The sequence below is a fragment of the Clytia hemisphaerica genome, unplaced genomic scaffold (assembly GCF_902728285.1).
Source record: "Clytia hemisphaerica strain Z4C2 unplaced genomic scaffold, Clytia hemisphaerica genome assembly, whole genome shotgun sequence".
NCBI classification, from domain to species: domain Eukaryota; kingdom Metazoa; phylum Cnidaria; class Hydrozoa; order Leptothecata; family Clytiidae; genus Clytia; species Clytia hemisphaerica.
In genome coordinates, this window is record NW_027103974.1 from 266,010 (window position 1) to 284,130 (window position 18,121).

At 35.5% G+C, this 18,121-nt stretch overlaps 2 protein-coding genes across 2 annotated transcripts; one reads left to right on the forward strand and one right to left on the reverse strand.

Annotated features, from left to right (window-relative positions):
- The first annotated feature begins 20 nt into the window (after nucleotides 1-20).
- On the forward strand, nucleotides 21-14,382 carry LOC136810751 (uncharacterized). Its single transcript, XM_067067354.1, has 15 exons — nucleotides 21-208; nucleotides 2,913-5,197; nucleotides 6,355-6,438; nucleotides 7,006-7,070; nucleotides 7,236-7,295; nucleotides 7,501-7,603; nucleotides 8,823-9,018; nucleotides 9,181-9,286; nucleotides 9,405-9,445; nucleotides 11,423-11,534; nucleotides 11,911-12,014; nucleotides 12,408-12,490; nucleotides 12,649-12,662; nucleotides 13,017-13,167; nucleotides 13,392-14,382. Exons 2-15 carry the CDS (start codon nucleotides 3,562-3,564, stop codon nucleotides 14,303-14,305), a joined length of 3,669 nt encoding a protein of 1,222 aa, XP_066923455.1. The 5' UTR covers nucleotides 21-208; nucleotides 2,913-3,561; the 3' UTR covers nucleotides 14,306-14,382.
- A 536-nt stretch (nucleotides 14,383-14,918) lies between these two features.
- On the reverse strand, nucleotides 14,919-18,025 carry LOC136810619 (aldo-keto reductase family 1 member B1-like). Its single transcript, XM_067067180.1, is given in 7 exon segments — nucleotides 14,919-15,235; nucleotides 15,585-15,689; nucleotides 15,691-15,722; nucleotides 16,058-16,247; nucleotides 16,680-17,040; nucleotides 17,420-17,478; nucleotides 17,860-18,025. Coding segments are annotated over 7 exon segments (1,035 nt in total). The 5' UTR covers nucleotides 17,923-18,025; the 3' UTR covers nucleotides 14,919-15,010.
- Nucleotides 18,026-18,121: the final 96 nt, after the last annotated feature.

An 18,121-nucleotide genomic window follows, 5' to 3' on the forward strand; every position in this document is an offset into this window, starting at 1 on the left:
AAAGAATCGTGTGGTTTTTTGGTTGTTTGATTTTATTGATGAATTGTTTTTGTAACGAGTAACGATGATGGCTATCGTCTGATGAGAAATTGTTGTGCAGAATATTTACTGTATTTTGAAGAACTTTCACTTTTAATATTTGGATACAAAATGGCAAGGCATTTCATTTTCTTAATGCTATACGTTTTGTTATGGCAAAAAGTTGACAGTAAGTTCTATATATTCCCATTTCGTTCAAAAAGATAACACAGTCTTTCTTATATTTACTGCAATTTTACCAAGTTCGTTTTGTTTTTACAGAGAATTTGTCTATTTACTTTTAGTTTTTAGGTTTCTTTTATGTATAAAATCGTGATTCATATTTCAGTTTTGTGTTTGTGTCAATAGTTACCTATGTTTGACTCAGTTTGTCTAAAAAATGAACAAGTGTGCTCTATGTTTTAAACTTTTGCTATACTAAAAAACACGATCATTTTCACAGCAGGTTTTCACAGACAAAATACAGCATCATACTCAACAAGTGATGTGTATTGCACTGCTTGAACAGACTTCTTCATAGCTCAAGAAATAAACAAAATAACTTTCTTTATCTTGAAAAAGAGTATACTTTTTATAAGAACTAACTAAAACTAACTTGATATCACATGATAAAGACCTTATCTAGCTTATCTCTGATTTAAAGAAATTGGCAATTAATCCATATTGTGAAATAGACTCATATCTTTCTAAGCTCCTCCTTAAAATGAGCCATGAGTTCTTATAAAAACCGAATGCATAACAATTTTATTGTTGGAACCACTCACATCTTTTCATTTTCAATTCCTGTACAATGAATGATTGATTTATTTTGCTTTACTTTTCCTCTTCAATTGACGTCATCTATTTAGATTCATCTCATTGTTCGTTTGTTGAAATCGAAGTTCCTTGTTGAAATGCATAACAAATGTGTCTGCCCCCTGGGTGGGATGGGAGCAAAGCTCCTACAACTCGAATGCAGTAGCGATGGGTCGACTAAAGTTCGCGCAAACTGGGGAGGCAAGATTTTGACTGTCCTTAAGTCGAACAGATTAATTAAAGAGTTTAAACTGTATTAAACTGTAGTCCCCTCAATTAACAATGCCTATAAACCTTACTGATACTCCATATCTCAAAATTTACATCACCTCGAACAAATCTCTGTTCCCCGTGCGTGTTCGACTCGACTGTATGATATGATACTCCTCCTCCTCCCTATATACTTAAACAGCCTTTTTAGCCTCAACCTTTTGGGAAAAAATTGTCTTCAATAATAACAACTGAGGAAATCTTAAATGCACTCCCACTCGAGAAAGGTCAAAAGAGGGAGGGGAGAGTATTTCTTCTTTAATTTCACCTGTTTTAGGCGCCATTAAAATAAGAAGTACAAAATCATGATATCCTGCTATCATTTTTCTGTTTGAAGTATAGAAAGGATATATGGAAAATACATTAGAAACATGAATAATTGAAAATTTTATTCAATTATAGAATATATAACCTCCATCAATGGTTTAAAAACACTTACGAATCGCACAGGGGGGGTTCACTGATGTTTTTGTGTCAAAATATAGTTTATGTCTTTCTTTTTCGCCGACGATCACCGTCGACATACTTTTAAGCGGGTTGGTGTAATTTAAGATGCACGATCTAACGATTTACGATGCACGATTCGCGATCCATGCATAAAATATGTTAATTCATGCGTAATTATACTAATCATGATAAAATATTTAGGCAATTTACAAACTTTCATTCGCTGAAACTCAATTATTTTTAAAAACATAATTTATGTAAGATTATACAAATTATATTTAAATAAGCTTTCAGTGCGTTTTTATAGATTAAAAAAGAAAGTGAAAGCCACTTGCATTCACCTTCTGTACTCTCTTTCTCTCTTTTGCATAACTTGAATCAATATAGGGAAATTGTTTACCGAAAGAAAATTCTTTCTCATAATAGAGCATCCGTTTTTTGCTTCGTACATTACGGTCCGCAAAACATATTGTTCTCCAATATATTCTTTTATTTGCTTTAAGAAGGAAATTCCTATATTCGATTATTGATTGTTAAAACTGAGAGCAAAAATGTTTCTTATGCATTGTTTATTACTTTCACTTTTTTATTGTAAGATTATGCAAGTTATGTTTTTCATAATTTTACGGTTGTAATTATTCGTAGTTCCATTGCTTATTTATTTCTTTTTTTTGGATAAATTTACTGTGGTGAACAAAAGCGAGAAAAGATTATGCCATTGTTTTAGAATTATGTTATATAAGTTATTTTTAATGATAATTATTAGGAATAATCAGCATACTTTATGCATGGATCGCGCATCGTGAATCGTAAATCGTTAGATCGTGCATCTTAAATTACACCAACCCCTTTTAAGCTAAGAATTTCTGTAAAACCATAGAGCTCTCCTAAACCCCTACTGAAACTCGCTAGAAAGAAGGGCCGAATTTCGGGGTAAACTCAGGGGTAATCAACGCAATGTTTACCTTGCTCTCTAATCAGAAACTTTGAAACCGAGACCAGAAATAAGCTCTTATCTTCGATACAAGACTGAATAAATGAAGAAATTTTTCCACAATCCAAAAACATATGTGTTAAATCACTCCAATAATGTCTACTAGGATACTCCCTTATCACAGACCCACTGGGACCCCTTCCCACTGGGGGGATTTTCCTCCAATTTTGGTCCCCACTGAAAGTAATCAAATTAACCAATCTTCACTACAAAATATTATGTTATTTTTTAACTCGAAAGAATTTAAATCCCAAGGCATAAAAAATATGAGAATATCAATCCCCATCTTCTTTCAGTCCATTAATTTTACCCCAATGGCTGAAAAAATCCTACCGGGTCTTGAAAACAAATCTTATTTCCTTTGTAGGTTGTGACTTGGAACTTAATCTTGTCGTTATGATAGATTCGACATCTGGCACAAACCCTGTTGATTTCGGTTCTCAAAAAAGTTTTATTGAAGTCTTACTGAACGAAATCAACAAAACCAAAATACGCCTGACAGCTCAAGTGTACAGTGATGAAGAACTTGCTCGAAATTTGTCGGCGGTGATGTGCGGACAACGATTATCAACGAAACGAATTTCGATCAAATCCGTTCGAAACTTGTTATTTTAAAATATGAACGATCTAGTATCGATTTCAATCTAAATTGCGTTCAAAATTTGGTCCGCAATACAATAATAAATTCGAATTCATTCGCATTAGTTTTAGCTAAATCACAGTCAGTAAAAACGCAACTGTCAAAAAATGATGACTCGTCATCAACAATCCCAGATGACGAACTTGTATGTCTATTTTATTCTTATGGACATGAAACTTTTCGGACGATACTATTGAATAACATACAAACAAGTGCGCTTGAAGTGCAACGGCTGCTTTGTGATGACAGCTTCATTGAGAATCAAAACTCAAGCCCGATTGTCGAGTCATCACAAAGACCTACTTTTGACTTATCATCATATTACAAATCTCCTGAACAAAGTATTGCAGGGATAAAAGTCAGTACTGTAAAGCATATGCAACCTAGCTCTACTGTTCTTTCTAAAGTGAAGGATGAGGCGTTATCTGCGAGTGAAATACTTGCTAGTACTCAAGAACCAATCAAAAACATTGATAAGACAACGTCACTGCTACCAAACATCCAACCCACATCAAGTATTGACGTAGATCAAATCTTAAAGACCTCCATATTACCTGATGCGGAAGTCAGAGTGAATGTTGCTTCCTCATTAAACTCGACTTTGTCAACTCAAAAACTTCAAACCATAAGTATAAAAACTAAAGGAAGACCAACATTATCGTTTATCAACAAAACAATTACTCAAATTCAAGAAATTGTTAAGCCCTCGACGACTCAACTTAAAGACGATAAAGTTTCTTCTCATGCCACTTATGTCGCCATTTTCTCCGCCAATACGACAGCGATTTTGAAACCACTTTCATCTTCTCAGCCAGATATGGATATTCAAAGGACAGTTCATTCTGTTCAATCTTCAACCTTATCCATCGAACCTTCCAAATTATTATTTCCATCAAACGAGGCATCACATATTCCATCTTCCGTCATCGAGCCAGACAACATAAACTATACGCGAATAAGTCAATCGTCATCTTTCGCTCAAAGTATAGATGTCTCATCGGCTTCGGTTATTTCGATTGAAAAATCTTCATACTCCTCTATCTTGCAAATATCACCAAGTATTTCTATTTCAAAAAGTATCGACATGAACACTTCAGTGGCTTTGGATATTAAGCCATCTGTATCTTTAAAACAAAATCAATCAACGATTCCAACAAATTCATCGTTAATCGAATCAATGCAAGTAGAATCTGTGCAACCAAGTCAATCACTGATCTCTTCATTCAGTATGACCCTAGTCGAAGATGGATCAACTTCTTTTGAACATACTATGGTCATCCAATCCTCTTCAATCACGTCTCTAGCTATCGACCAATCAGTAGAAACTTCACCATCAATCGGAACATCTGTTAGATCTTCAGATATTGATTTTAGCAATGTTTCTTCAATATTGCCTTCACTATCAAGTATCAATAGATCCTTTTCCGAAGTAGGATCCACCGTGGAGACGATCTTATCTTATCAGAGTAGTATTTCAACATCATTTTTATTTGAAGCTGTGAACTCGTCGTTAATGCTGGAATCGGCCGCATCTACTGCCGTATCATCAAACAGCTCAATGATAATCGAATCACAAAGTCAGACTGTACAAACTAACTTTAATTCCGAGACCATATCATTTTCAGAGATGTACTCTACAAGTGTTATTGAGTTTTCAGAACCATCATCAATGTCAAGCGGCCTTGGTGAAATCGTGTCAACCCTGATAACCAGCCTAAGATCCTTTAACCAGTCAATCAGTACAAATGTCAAATTCTCGATAACATCGAAGACCGTGTCGTCATTTAAACCTAGTAGCACATTGTTGTTTAATACTGATATGATGTCAACGGAAACAGTTTTACCATCCTTCACAAGCATCCCGTTGTCTATTACTACCCGGCAAACACAAGCACTTTTATTTCCAACCACCACTGTGTCTAAAGGAGTCAGCCCTTCATTACAATCAAGTGTAACTTCAATTTCATCCAATTATGAGAAAGCCTTGGTAACAACAAGTAAAAGCCTTACAGGTAAATTTCTTGCTTTTAGCAATATGCAAATAATCTTACCTTAAAAGCGGAGAAACATTTCCTTCGAGTCATGAAAACTTAGCAAGGCTCTAATAGTAGGGGGAAATTTGTAAAATCGCTCGAATCTTTTAGTCAAAGCACTTGTTATACATTTTTGGAAAGCCAAGGGGTAGGGGAATCAAATAACTCGGGTGCCAATTTTTTTTTTCGGACACTTTTGTGTGATTTTCGGACAAATATGACGGTCTCAGGCAAAGATTATAGTTATAGAGTCAAAAACTAATGAAAATTTTAGCTTGAGATAACGGAGACTCGTATATTTTTGGAAAGCTCTCAAAAAATTAAGATTAGTGATATATTGCAAGTATAGATGATTTCAGTACCTAACTCGAGATATTGAGCTTCCAAAAGCGCAAAAAATTTTCTGGCTGAAAAAAACTGTTTTTAAGGGTTAATTTCTCGAGTTAGGTACAGAAATCGCCTTTACTTTCAATATATCTCTAATCTTAATTTTTTGAGAGCTTTCCAAAAATATACAACAGGTCTCCGTTTTCTCAAGCTAAAATTTTCATTTGATTTCCCTACCCCTTAACTTTCCAAAAATGTATACTTTAATGGGATAAACTTTCGCGGGGATTAAATTTCGCGGTTGAGCCTATCCGCGAAATTCGAAAATTTCGCGGGTTGCACTATTAAGTGGCAATATTTTTACGAATTTGTGGCTTCTACTGTCAAATCATGCATGTTGGTTGTTGAAATACACATTATTTGCGCCTCTTTGATGCAAGTAACCATTCAAATAGTATTTATTTGACATATTTTGAGTTTTGTTTAGAAATATTTCGCTGATGAGGCCCTTCCAAATTTCCATTGGGACTTAATTTCGCGGAATTTCGCAGATGACACCCAAATCCGCGAAATCCGCGAAATTTAATCCCCGCGAAAGTTTATCCCATTAAAGTAACAAGTGCTTTGACTAAAAAATTCGAGCGACCTAGAAAAAAACGAACAATTTTCCCCTACTATAATGCAGGACAATTTTCTCACATAGCTTCCACTCTTGGAATTACAATTTGTCTTGTAGCTTACGTTTTACAGCAATCAGGGTTCCACTTTGAATATTGAAGCACAGCTTTCTGATACTTTCATCGTTTTAGTTTCACCTTCGTCGGCGATGAACATCTACGAAAACACTTCTATTGCAGTGGTCCCTATTCTACCATCCAAACAGATTACTAAAGGTTAATTGTATTTTGTTATTAAAAGAATCTAAAAGTAGACAAGGCTATTGGTCAGGTCAATCCCTGTAAACGAGGGCCAGGGTTCGCAGGCCCCCCGCTCTAAATTCTAAATCTGGTGAAATTCCGTAATCCAAAACCTTTCAGGTGTTGAAATATTTTCCGATCTTCAAAGCAACCCTGTCTCAGTGACACTGTGAAGATTGAAAATCCACCGGGTTGGTTATTAAAAATTCACCGGGGTGGTTATTAAAAACTCACCGGGTTAGAATTTGAGATTTTGTTATTTTTGACAAATATTTTCACCGGAGTGGATCTCACCGTGTCGCTGATATAGGGTTGTTTCAGAGCCTTAGTGTTACGGAAAAACATTCTACATCGGGTGTCAAATTAACCTACTATTCGCCTAGACTTTAGAGAGACGAATTCTAAAACCTGACCTTTGTCTCCATATTTGATTTATTTACTACCTGGCCGTGGACCTAACGATGGTTTTTGTAATAATTTTTCACAATTAGAAATGGTACCATTAGTTTGAATTCGATTATTATGTTGTTGTCTTTTTTTCAGATATGAAGAAGTTTTTACACCAAGACATTTCAAAGGAGGATTTTGCAAATGAAGTATGGGTGCAAGTGAGAAAATTAGAATTACAAGTTACCATTTTGCATCTCGTTTTTTCTTCCAATTGTCACGCTCTTGGAGATTTGATTATCTTGAAAAGTCGATCATTATGATAAAGCACGAGTGATAAGAGAGGGTTTGATCTAAAAAGGAACTTTGCTTCTTTTATTTTATAGAATTTCATCTCGCGATCATCAAATTTATGGATGAAAATCCAGACAGATAATTCAACTGAGGTAAAAAATGTGGATAAAGAAAAAAACCTTATTTGTTATTATTAAACACAGGAAAATTACCGTAAATTTTTACTATGTAATCTTTTAATGATCCACGAAGGAAAATATTTTCATTTTTTCTTGTCGAGTCTTTTAACCTTTTGCCGACCAGACGCTGATCACAACACTCAACCATAGACAAAGATTTGTTAATTTCATTTTGTAGGTTATGAACGGTTCCTTACCCTTGCTGGAATATTTGGAAACTGTTTTCACCAATGTTGCCAAGGAAACAAAAGATAACAAACGATTCACTTCAGATCGTATAAGTAAGTCTCGTATTTTTTAAGTAAACTTTTTTTTCAAATGAAGAAACTTTACCTGCTAGCGTTTTTACTATCGAGGAGCAAAGTCTTAATGAAAACTTTCACTGCAGATGTATCAAACTCATTGATAGCCCCGCGAGTATGGGCACTCAAGGTAAACGACCTACCGCACGTGCGGCTCTTAAGGGCGAAAAATTGATTTAAGTATTTGAACGTAAAAGCTATGTTTTAGGTTATTTAAGACTTTTAACAAAGATTTGCCTTTATAAATTGCTTTCTAATCAAACCCCTTAAGAGTAACTAAGAATTTAATTGCAAAAATGACGTTATGAACTTTAATAATATAGACGTTAATAATATGTTGCATCACTTTCTTCTATAAAAAGTACTAAGTTTTAATGGGTAATTAACCTTTTTGTTTCGAAGTTTTTTCAAACTGTCCGCAAAGAATTGAACTGTTTTAAATGTTTCGGAAAAACTTTCTAAATTAATGCATCAAAAGTTATGGCTGTTTTTCTATGGAAAATTGGGATGGAAAATTGGTCGAAAAGCACTATTTTCAAGATTTTGAAGCAAATAAACTTTTAGAAAAATTTTCCGTAAAAATAGTTTTAGTTCGATAAAAGATACACCATCTACCGCAAAAATATTTTCAAAATTTTTTTTCTTCGCCGAAAATAAGCTCTTCAAAGTTGAAATACTCTTCTTTGCGAAAGTCTTCATTTTCTTCTTCATCAATTTTTTCAATGCGATTCTTAAATTTTCAGACTCACGGATAATTGGCCTAACAGAAAATGTATAACATGCCACAGTTTTGTGTGCTACATCAAGTAGAACTTTATATTTTGTAAGTGGCAAATATTAAAAATTCACTATGGTCAGAGCCCTTAAGGGTCCTTTTTTCCAAGTTACCAAAGTGCACTGTAAGGGTCGAAATGAGCAAAGATGAAAAAATCCACTCTAGAATGTAAAATTTGGAAACACTGACCATGATTTGCCTTAGTTAAAATGGTCAAAGTTTTTCAAGAAAAAGCACCGAAAGGGTCGATGTTTTGCCCAAATTTCGCTGAGCTTTCTCTGCGCTTAAGGGTCCGATTTCAAAGGCCTAGTTTTGAGCCGCACGTACGGTCGTTTTTGAATCGAATGCCCTCCTGTCAGATGATAGTCACTGCAAATTTTATTATTAAATGGTATTAAATGGTATCTCTGTAATTGCGTTCAGTGGTTGAAGTATCAACGATCAAGCGAGGAGAATTTAAAGAATATTCATTCCATGGCATGTCGAAGACGGATAAAAAGGAATGGAAAGAGAGAGAAGGATTATACTTACCATCAAACTTCTTCCAACAATCCAAAGATGAAGAATTTTCTATTATGGCAATGGAGTATCAACCACTACCTGTCATGAATGCTGCTAGGTTTGCCATCTTTGTTGTGTTCAATCTCCTATGGTTACCAGTTTCCAGTCCCATCTCTTGTTCTTGCGGTCTGTAGTCTTTGGTCCCTAAAACCCTTAGAGATTCTTTACAATGTGTCTTCGCCTTGACTCTTCTAAGCTTTTTTTCTCGATATTTTTTTAGTATGGATGATTTCCAGGTTTCTGATAAAGTATATGCAATCAACGTGGATCCGCCATTGAGGGCGCCATTTCAAACGCCATTCGAATATGTCATCAACACAAAAGCAGTAAGTGCGCACTCTAGAAAGTATTTTCTCTATTCGTACAAGAGCCTTGAAATATAGAAAAAACTAAAAATGAACCTATCTTGTAAGATTCAAGTAATTCAATCGTTTTTTTTTGCAGCAAAAACTGTATGATGCAAAATGTGTCTATTGGGGAGAAAAGTAAGTACCGCTACTCTTTGAACACGCTACTCCTTTTGTCTTTCTGAGCTCTGTTCTAGGAGGAAGGGGTCAGATATTTTGACGCTTTTTGGACCTACCCCGGTGGGGTGGAGGTCCTATAAATTAACCCGTGTTCGTTAGTTCGTTCGTTCGTTCGTTCGTTCGTTAGTTACCAACTTTTCTCGAGATTGGCTCATTCAATTTTTCTGATTTTTTGCACAAAGGTGCATTACTATAAACCCTCGAATGTGACGGAGCCCGATTTTCGAAAAAAAATTTTTTCCGGCCGGTAGAACCGGAAATATCCCGAAAAAAGCGGTTTTTTGAGATTTTCTCGAGATTTTATCATTAGTTTTTTGCGATTTTTTGCACATAGATGCACATTAGTACTGCCGAAAAGGTGTCGAAAACCGTTTGCCGAAAACAAATTTTTTCCGGTCTGTAGAACCGGAAATGTGCCGGAAATCGTCGTTTTTTCACATTTCCGTCACATTTTTTCAACTTATTTAATTGTTTCTTTACAGAAAAATGTTCTTTATGATGATGCCCAAAACTTAGCATCGTTTGATTTCCAAAAAAATCATCCTTTGAATCCGGAACTCCTTAAAAAATCGCCGGAACGGAACAGCCGAAAACCGGCGTAAAACGGTTTTTTCCTTCATTTTTTCAATTATACTCCACAGATTTTCATGATTTTTTTTGCACAATGATATAAAATGGCAATGCCCAAAATGTGACAGAGCCCAATTTTCGAAAAAGAAATTTTTCCGGCCGGTAGAACCGGAAATGTCCCGAAAAAAGCGGTTTTTTGAGATTTTCTCGAGATTTTCTCATTAGTTTTTTGCGATTTTTTGCACACAGATGCACATTAGTACTGCCGAAAAGGTGTCGAAAACCGTTTGTCGAAAAAAAATTTTTTTCCGGTCTGTAGAACCGGAAATGTGCCGGAAATCGTCGTTTTTTTTCACATTTCCGTCACATTTTTTCAACTTATTTTAATTGTTTCTTTACAAAAATGTTCTTTATGATGATGCCCCAAACTTAGCATTGTTTGATTTCCAAAAAAAAATCATCCTTTGAATCCGGAACTCCTTAGAAATCGCCGGAACAGGCGAAAACCGGCGTAAAACGGTTTCCTTCATTTTTTCAACTTATACTCGACAGATTTTCATGATTTTTCGCACAATGATGTAAAATGGCAATGCCCAAAATTATACATTACTTCCATTAAATTCTAATTATTCGTTTTATAAATAGGTAGGTCCATTAAAGTATTACTTGTTCATCTCCGTTTAGCAACGAGTCTGATTCACGGACCTAACAGCTTCTTCATAGTGTCCTCCCCCCCCCCCTTTATAAAGGGGGGGGATTCTGATTTTGGCCCTTTTTTTAAAGTATGGGGGAAAATGAAAAATTTGAAATTTGCTGGGGGAAAATAAAGAGGGGGGAAAACCATAAATTTAGGAGATTTTGACTGGGGGAACTTCACTGATCTCAAGGTGATCTTGTTGCAAAACCTGTTTAAGCAATAAAATCAGCAAATCTTTTGGGATAAACCAACTTTTCAATACAATTTCATTTTTCCAGCACTTTCAAGGCTATTTTTTCAAGCTTTCCAAAATTTCAAACTTGTTTTAAGGCATTTTTATGTTAACCATATGGGGGAACCGCAAAATCTTCAAATAGCTGGGGGAATTCAAAAAAGAGGGGGGAACCGAAAAATTTTGAAATATGGTGGGGGAAATAAAAGAGGGGGGAATGGAGAAAAATTTTGATTTTTAGTGGGGGGAACCAACCCAGGAGGACACTATGTTCTTTAAAAACTTCTGATTAGAAGATACCTTTTTAAATTCTCAACTCTCTTCGTCAAGTTAAACTTTAATTCAGCTCCTTTGGCTCCGATTCTCTTCATCAACTATAAATCAGTCCCTTCGTTTTCTCATTAATGTTAAAAAATCGATAAAATCTTGATTTCAGTTCTTGGCGTACAGATGGATGCTTGACGTATCTCACCAACACTTCGATGGTTATTTGTAAATGTAATCATATGACTCCCTTCTCTGTTCTCATGCAAGTCGAAAAATACGAGGTTTGTTACATTTCACTTTCACTTTCGTAACCTACAGCCCAATTTTTTATCGAAATCATAACGAATAATAGCTCACTTCGAAAGGTGACGTAATAACAGAACTCATAAAATGGGTTCATATTCTGCATGTTTCTACTTGAAAGAAGACTGACCAATGAGATTGTAGTCTGAATCGCAGACCTCCACAGGTATACTTCCTATAAGAAACTTTTTTCGCTAGAGGATGAGCAGAAGTCTAATGAGATTCGCAAATCTTCATTTTTACTAAATCTAATGAAGAATAATGCTTTCATCCGCTGTTCAAAATTTCCTCTGTAAATACTGCTAGACTCATTCCAATGACTGAGAAAGCCTATCAACTTCCTCTTCACTTTAGATTCCAGCAGATCACCGTTTCGCGTTGAGTTTGATCACTTATGTTGGTTGTGGGATGTCAGTAGCTGCTTGTCTCATTCTCATTCTCTCCTTCATGATGTGTGGGTAAGCAAAGAAGACCAAACACGTTTATATCTGTCTCCAGAACTTTTACTGTTACAGTAAAAAAGTCAAAAAATTTTGTTTTGGTCATATCAATCCACTCAATGGGAATGGAATAACTTATTTTTTTCATTTGACTGCAATTTTTTAACTGCCTGGATATCAACGCAACTTACTTTTTACTGTAAATTCAACCAAAACGTCATAGTGAATTTTTACGACTTTATTGTGTCTAATCTAACAATTATGTATAAATTTATATCTTCAAACTAGATAAAAACAAGCTATGCTATACTCGACAAAATCTCTTCCACAACGTAGCAATACCCATAAAAAGGCTTGAAACAATGCCAAGAGTCAAAATTTAAACATAGTGAACCATTTTTCTTTTTGCAGGCAATTGGTCAAAGTGGATCGCAACCTAATTCACATCAATTTGGCAATGGCCATTGCACTTTCTAATGCTCTCTTCATTCGCTGCTGATTCAGTCTATAAATACAAGGTACAGTCATAAAATCATTTAGTGGGACACTTAGTGTACAAAGGTTCTCTGTCTCAGACGGATTTCTGTCTCAGCGAGGTTCAAAAAGAGGCTTTTCCCATCTCCAAATTGACAAAATTCTGCAAGATTTGAAGACCTTTTCGTTTCTGTTTGAAAAAAAAATGCCTTGGACACACTGGGCACTAAAAAATCGATTAAATATCATCCCGATGAAAGAAGTACTATAAAAGTTCATACCCATTGAGAACTACACTTTACCTTGTTACCCACTGGAAATATCACTAAAACTTTAAGAATCCCCACCTATTGAAATTTTTTTTATCCCCAGCGTCCCATCGCTGTTTAGCTCATCACTCAATTCCTAATGGCTAAATTAATTGTTATCGGATCACTGATATAGTCAGTAAAGATGATTATTTACACTTGAGGTACTTTAAAGACTGACTGACAGTACAGTGCTACGTAATAAAACTTTAAACTGCTTTCAAATTTATATTTCTAGTATGTTTGTCTTGGTGTTTCAATCGCGATGTTGTACACTTTCCTGTCCTCCTTTTTCTGGATGCTGGTAGAAGGTCTTCACGTTTATTTGATGGTTGTCAAAGTGTTCAAAGGCTCAAGAAAAATGAAAGTCTACATGCTTATCGGATGGAGTAAGTTGACTTTGAAATATTGATCCCTGTGTTAAAGATTTCTAGAGTTTACTGGAAAATATCAACCCTCAAATGTTCCGAAAATCTGCCAAATTTCAATGCCTTATATTTCTCTAGATAATCAATAATTCTTTAATCTAAAATCAACTTTCTGATGGTAGTTGGAACTGCTTGGAAAACAACTTGCACTATGTTTCAACTCCTATCTATTTCCATTCATTTAGTACTACCAGCTGTTATCGTGACTTTAGCTGGCGTCAAATACCACGAACATTTCACTCGTCCAAACTTTTGTTGGATTTCTACCGAACATTTCCTTATATGGATATTCGTCGGACCTGCATTATTCGTCCTGACCATCAACACGATTATACTCATCGCAACATTAAGTGCGTCTCACAAAATGTGTATCAACGAAATGGAGTTCAACAAACTGCGTCGAGTTGCTAGGCTAACTTTACTCTTAATGCCCGTGTTCGGATTATCATGGGTGTTTGGCGTCTTAGCTGTCAATAAAGAACTTTTGATCTTCCAATACATCTTTACTGGTTTGAACTCATTCCAGGGTGTATTTTTATTCGTTTGTTATTGTCTCATGAATAATGACGTGCGGCGTGAGTACGAACGTATACGCCGTAAATCAGCGTATTCATCAAAATCAAACGGTCTTGCAGACAGTGCGTTTTCAACATATATTCATTACCAAAACAATAAACCAACACGAACAAGTAATCGTTCTTCCTTACTTTCTTCTGAAGATATGCCGACTACAGTGCTGCTAACGCGCTATGAACATCCCGCCATCAACGAAGAAGACTTCAACGGAAGTTACGCAGGCTCTGTATCAAATACTTTAACTAAACGAAATAAAAAACGCTACTCCATCGAACTTGTTAAACTACCAAACTCAGCACTTGCAGGCGAAGACAGCACTTACCCAGCTATTAATATGACGGATGGAGTACATCTGTTAGCTGTAGATGATAAAGCCAGCGAAATCTATCGATCAAGTACATTTTCTGATCGAAGCTCGCGGCCCGAGCGATCGACGTCGGCGGATGATTTACTCGAAGGGAATGCTTACAAAACTTTCCAGAACAAAGAAGATGGAACTTGTTTATTAGCTTATCAAGTTTAAAATTAGGTTTTACAAATTTGTCAGACTGAAAAAAAAAACGCTCAGGTTGACGCGTTGATCTTGGTGGCGTCAGATATTTTTTCCTGAAGGAAATCTAAAGAAGCGTCTTTCAGGGCACCTTCTATCTGACCTATCGTATACAGCAGTTACTAAGTGTCTGCAAATTATTGGAAATTTTTAAAGAGTTTTTAAACCTCTTATTAAGGCCCTTATTAGGCTATTAGTTTTCTAGATAAAGTAAAATGTTCTTGTTATTTATGTTAAAATTTTTAAATCAAAATTCTTATGTTTTAGTAGGATATACACGTGTTTTATTTGTTGATTATACATACAGTAGTAGACTATTTACAGACTTTTTTTTACTTTGTACATTTTCTCTGGATAAATAGTAGATTTAATACACTTAAAAAGATCCCTAGACCATCAAAATATGTTCCTTTTCATCGAGTGTCCTAAGAAAGCAATGATTTTTGTAATCTATCAAATCGCCACTAACTAAATTCACCAAGAGCTTTTGCTGATATCGTCATACTCTTCTTTATCGAATCTTAGTTTTATTGTACCTCTGTCTAGAGAAGCTTCTCAATCCAACTAAACCCTGGTGATACTTTGTCCAATTCATCATTGGATGTCATTTGGAACCAAATATCACTTTTCTAGCATAACAGAAAACATTTTCCACGCATGAAAAAATATCTTGCTATTTTAACCCAAAAAATCTCCGTCCCACAAATCTTCAGGTTTGCCTCCTTCAGGAACAGCCCATGGGTTCTGACTGTATCGAAAACGTGTTGTAATTGAGCTAATATCTTTCATATCTTGTTGGTCAAGTTTCAAGCGAAGACATTTCATATTTTCTTTGATACGTCGTTCATTGGTCGATTTCGAAATGACACAATTTCCACGCTGCAATCCCCATGCTAGTAAAACCTATGATTGTTAAGAAAGGAAATTCTGTTGTGATATAATTCAGAAAAGCCAAATCCAAAAGTCCCAGGCTTTGCTCTAAATAGCTTGATATTTCTCATTTCCAAAAATCGGTAGAAAAAGATCTCAGATATCTAGAACAAAGATTATCTAGGCTGGAAACTATTTTCTTAAAATAAGGAACATTGTCTGTATTCAACCAGTTTTAAGGTTTTCAAAAAGAAATTGCCCAAGCTCCCAGTCATTAACTACTGCACCCAAGTTTCAAGTTCATTGAAGATTGAAATTTTTAAAACCCTTTAATAAGGCAGCTGAGAGTATTATACAGAACCAAATATATTAGTTTACTTACCAGGCCATTAGTAGAATTATGTTTGTGAGCGATAGCGGAAATGACGTCATCACCAAGGAGGTAAGGTTCGTTGTCGTTTTGGAAGAACTTTGGTCGACCAGGGTTTGCCAAGCGGTGAGTATGCCGTCATCAAAATACCTTGAATGGAAATAGATCAACGTGGCAATCACTTACGGCCTTTTTAATAGACTGGATAGCACTAGTCTGATTGGCAGAATACAAGAAGCTTTTTCGTTAGAGGGTTTAACAGAAGCCTAAGTAAGATGGCGATGATGTAACTCAGTGTGTCGAACAAGCCCAGAAAGAAAAAGTTTAGAAGTCGACTCTTACTTTGAGGTTAAACTAATTTCCACTGGAATAAAATTTCTAGGGTTAGGGATTTTCTTGAAAGTTATATTTTATAGGCTAATTTTTCGTCAACATTAATTTCTTTAGTACACTTGATCAGTGTAAAACAGGAAAAGGAGCCTTACCATTTTTCTTGCAGAAATCAAACATCTTTTGGCAAGGAAGATAAGGGTGTGATTCCACTTGGTTGATGACTGGTATATGTTTGGGTTGTGAATCCAACAGTTTTTGTAATTTCATCACTGAGAAATTACTGACACCTATAGATTTGACAAGTCCTTCGTCTTTTAATTTCTCCATTTCTGACCATGTTTCCTAGAACAGAGAATATTATTGGTTTAGACAGCCTTATTGCATGGGTTAAAAATATTCAGCACAAAGCAAAGGGATCTACTAAAATTCATCATTTTTTTTCATGTCCATCATTCTAAAATTCAACCCCCAAAGCTTTTAGACAGTGAAATCTTTCCGGTAGGCAACACAAATTGACATACTTGTCGTTGAATAAATCCCAAAGGGCAATGCAATACAGTGGAGCTCCAATAACTCGAGAGCCGACGGTGAATACAAATGTATTAGAGTTAAGGAAATCTCGAGTTGTGGAGTAAGGTTTATAACGTATTATTAACTAAGACGAGACTAAAACTTGATCGATTTAAGGAGACATTTGAGTTATAGAGGTTCGAGTTAAAGACACTCCTTTGTAGTTTTCTTGATTTTTTCCCTATTTTTTGAACACACTTGTACCTTGATTCTTTCTTCGTTATAACCAATCAAGCCAACACCATCAGTAGGAATTCCATAATCAATAGTGGAATCAACTTCCCATGGCATATGAATGAGATATAAATCCAAATAATCTACTTGTAAATCTTTTAGCGATTCCATACAAGTCTCTCTAACGCTACCGAAATCCTTAACCCATAGTTTTGATGTTATAAAAATGTTTTTACGGCTCTTTGCGTTTTCTGATTCTAAATATTCTTTGCATGACTGCCCTATTTCAGCTTCGTTTCGATATATTTTTGCACAATCAATGTGTGTATAACCGTTTTGCAGTGCGTGTTTCACAGCAAGTCCAACTTCACCAGCTTTTGAAAGCCAAGTTCTAGAGACAAAGAAACATTCAGATAAAAATATTTCCAAGGAAGGACAACAAAAACTTTTCAAAACGATTACAAATAGTACCGTATTATTCAAATTCCCAAATTTGGACAAAAATCGAGTGAAAATCGATAAAAATTTTGAGAAAATTCTCTCTAAGGGTCCCAAAAACGCCAATTTTTCCTCCTCAAAGGGTCGATTTTCGATTTTTGGCTCGGACACACCCGTCACCTCACAAACCTAGTACCCCCCCCCCAATCCCAGGTGTCCCTCTTTTCAAATTTGAAATATTAGATATGGCACTCTTTAAAGCGGTGATATAAACTATGGAAATACACACCAATTACTTCTGCAAAAAACTTTGAAATAATAGAAAAACATACCCAAATCCCAATTGTGGGATAAAATGTCCATCGCTGAGCTTGATTGAACCAATAGATGGCTAAAAGAAAGAAAATTGTACGTTTGAGTCTGATTAACAGGCTATCTGGACATTTGCCAAGTCTTAAACAATTCGGCCCAATAAAGCAGACACTGTCCACTGCGAGGGCAGGTCTGAGGAGGGTTAAAAATATATGACGGAGAGTATTCGTTTCCTTATAAGGAGTATGACTAAAAAAACTCTTCGTCATAAATTTTGAATCCCTTAGATCCGCCACTGTCAAAAGCACAAACGAGGCCCAAGATATAACATATACTGTTTAGATTTTCCCTGAATTGTCGTACTTTTAAAGGCATTTCTTAACCTGATATTTCCCGAGTGGTTGTCCCACAAGTGTTCACCTTTCTCGTCTAGGCTTTTAGCTCTGGACAGTAATTTTACCTGTTCTTCTTCGAGTGGTACAATTTTCTTGGAATCTTTCGATGAAAACAAATTACAGCACATCTTGATTTCTTATCAGGACAAAACCACAAAAATGATATTTTAAATCTCCAAATGATATTTTGTATCTGAAAGTTATAACATCAAAACATTACATGTAACTAAGTATCAGAGAATTCACAAACCACTTTAAATTAGTCTTACAAAAAGTCTTTCAGTACAAGAAGCCATTTTATTTGCGTTGCTACTGACTACATTTTAA

What these genes read in the sequence shown, in the direction of transcription:
- LOC136810751 (XM_067067354.1), top strand. Translation starts at nt 3,562, where the DNA reads ATGCAACCTAGCTCTACTGTTCTTTCTAAAGTGAAGGATGAGGCGTTA. An exon ending in ATCCAAACAGATTACTAAAG is followed by an intron (nt 6,439 to 7,005) that starts GTTAATTGTATT and finishes TCTTTTTTTCAG; the next exon opens with ATATGAAGAAGTTTTTACAC. An exon ending in CTACATGCTTATCGGATGGA is followed by an intron (nt 13,168 to 13,391) that starts GTAAGTTGACTT and finishes CCATTCATTTAG; the next exon opens with TACTACCAGCTGTTATCGTG.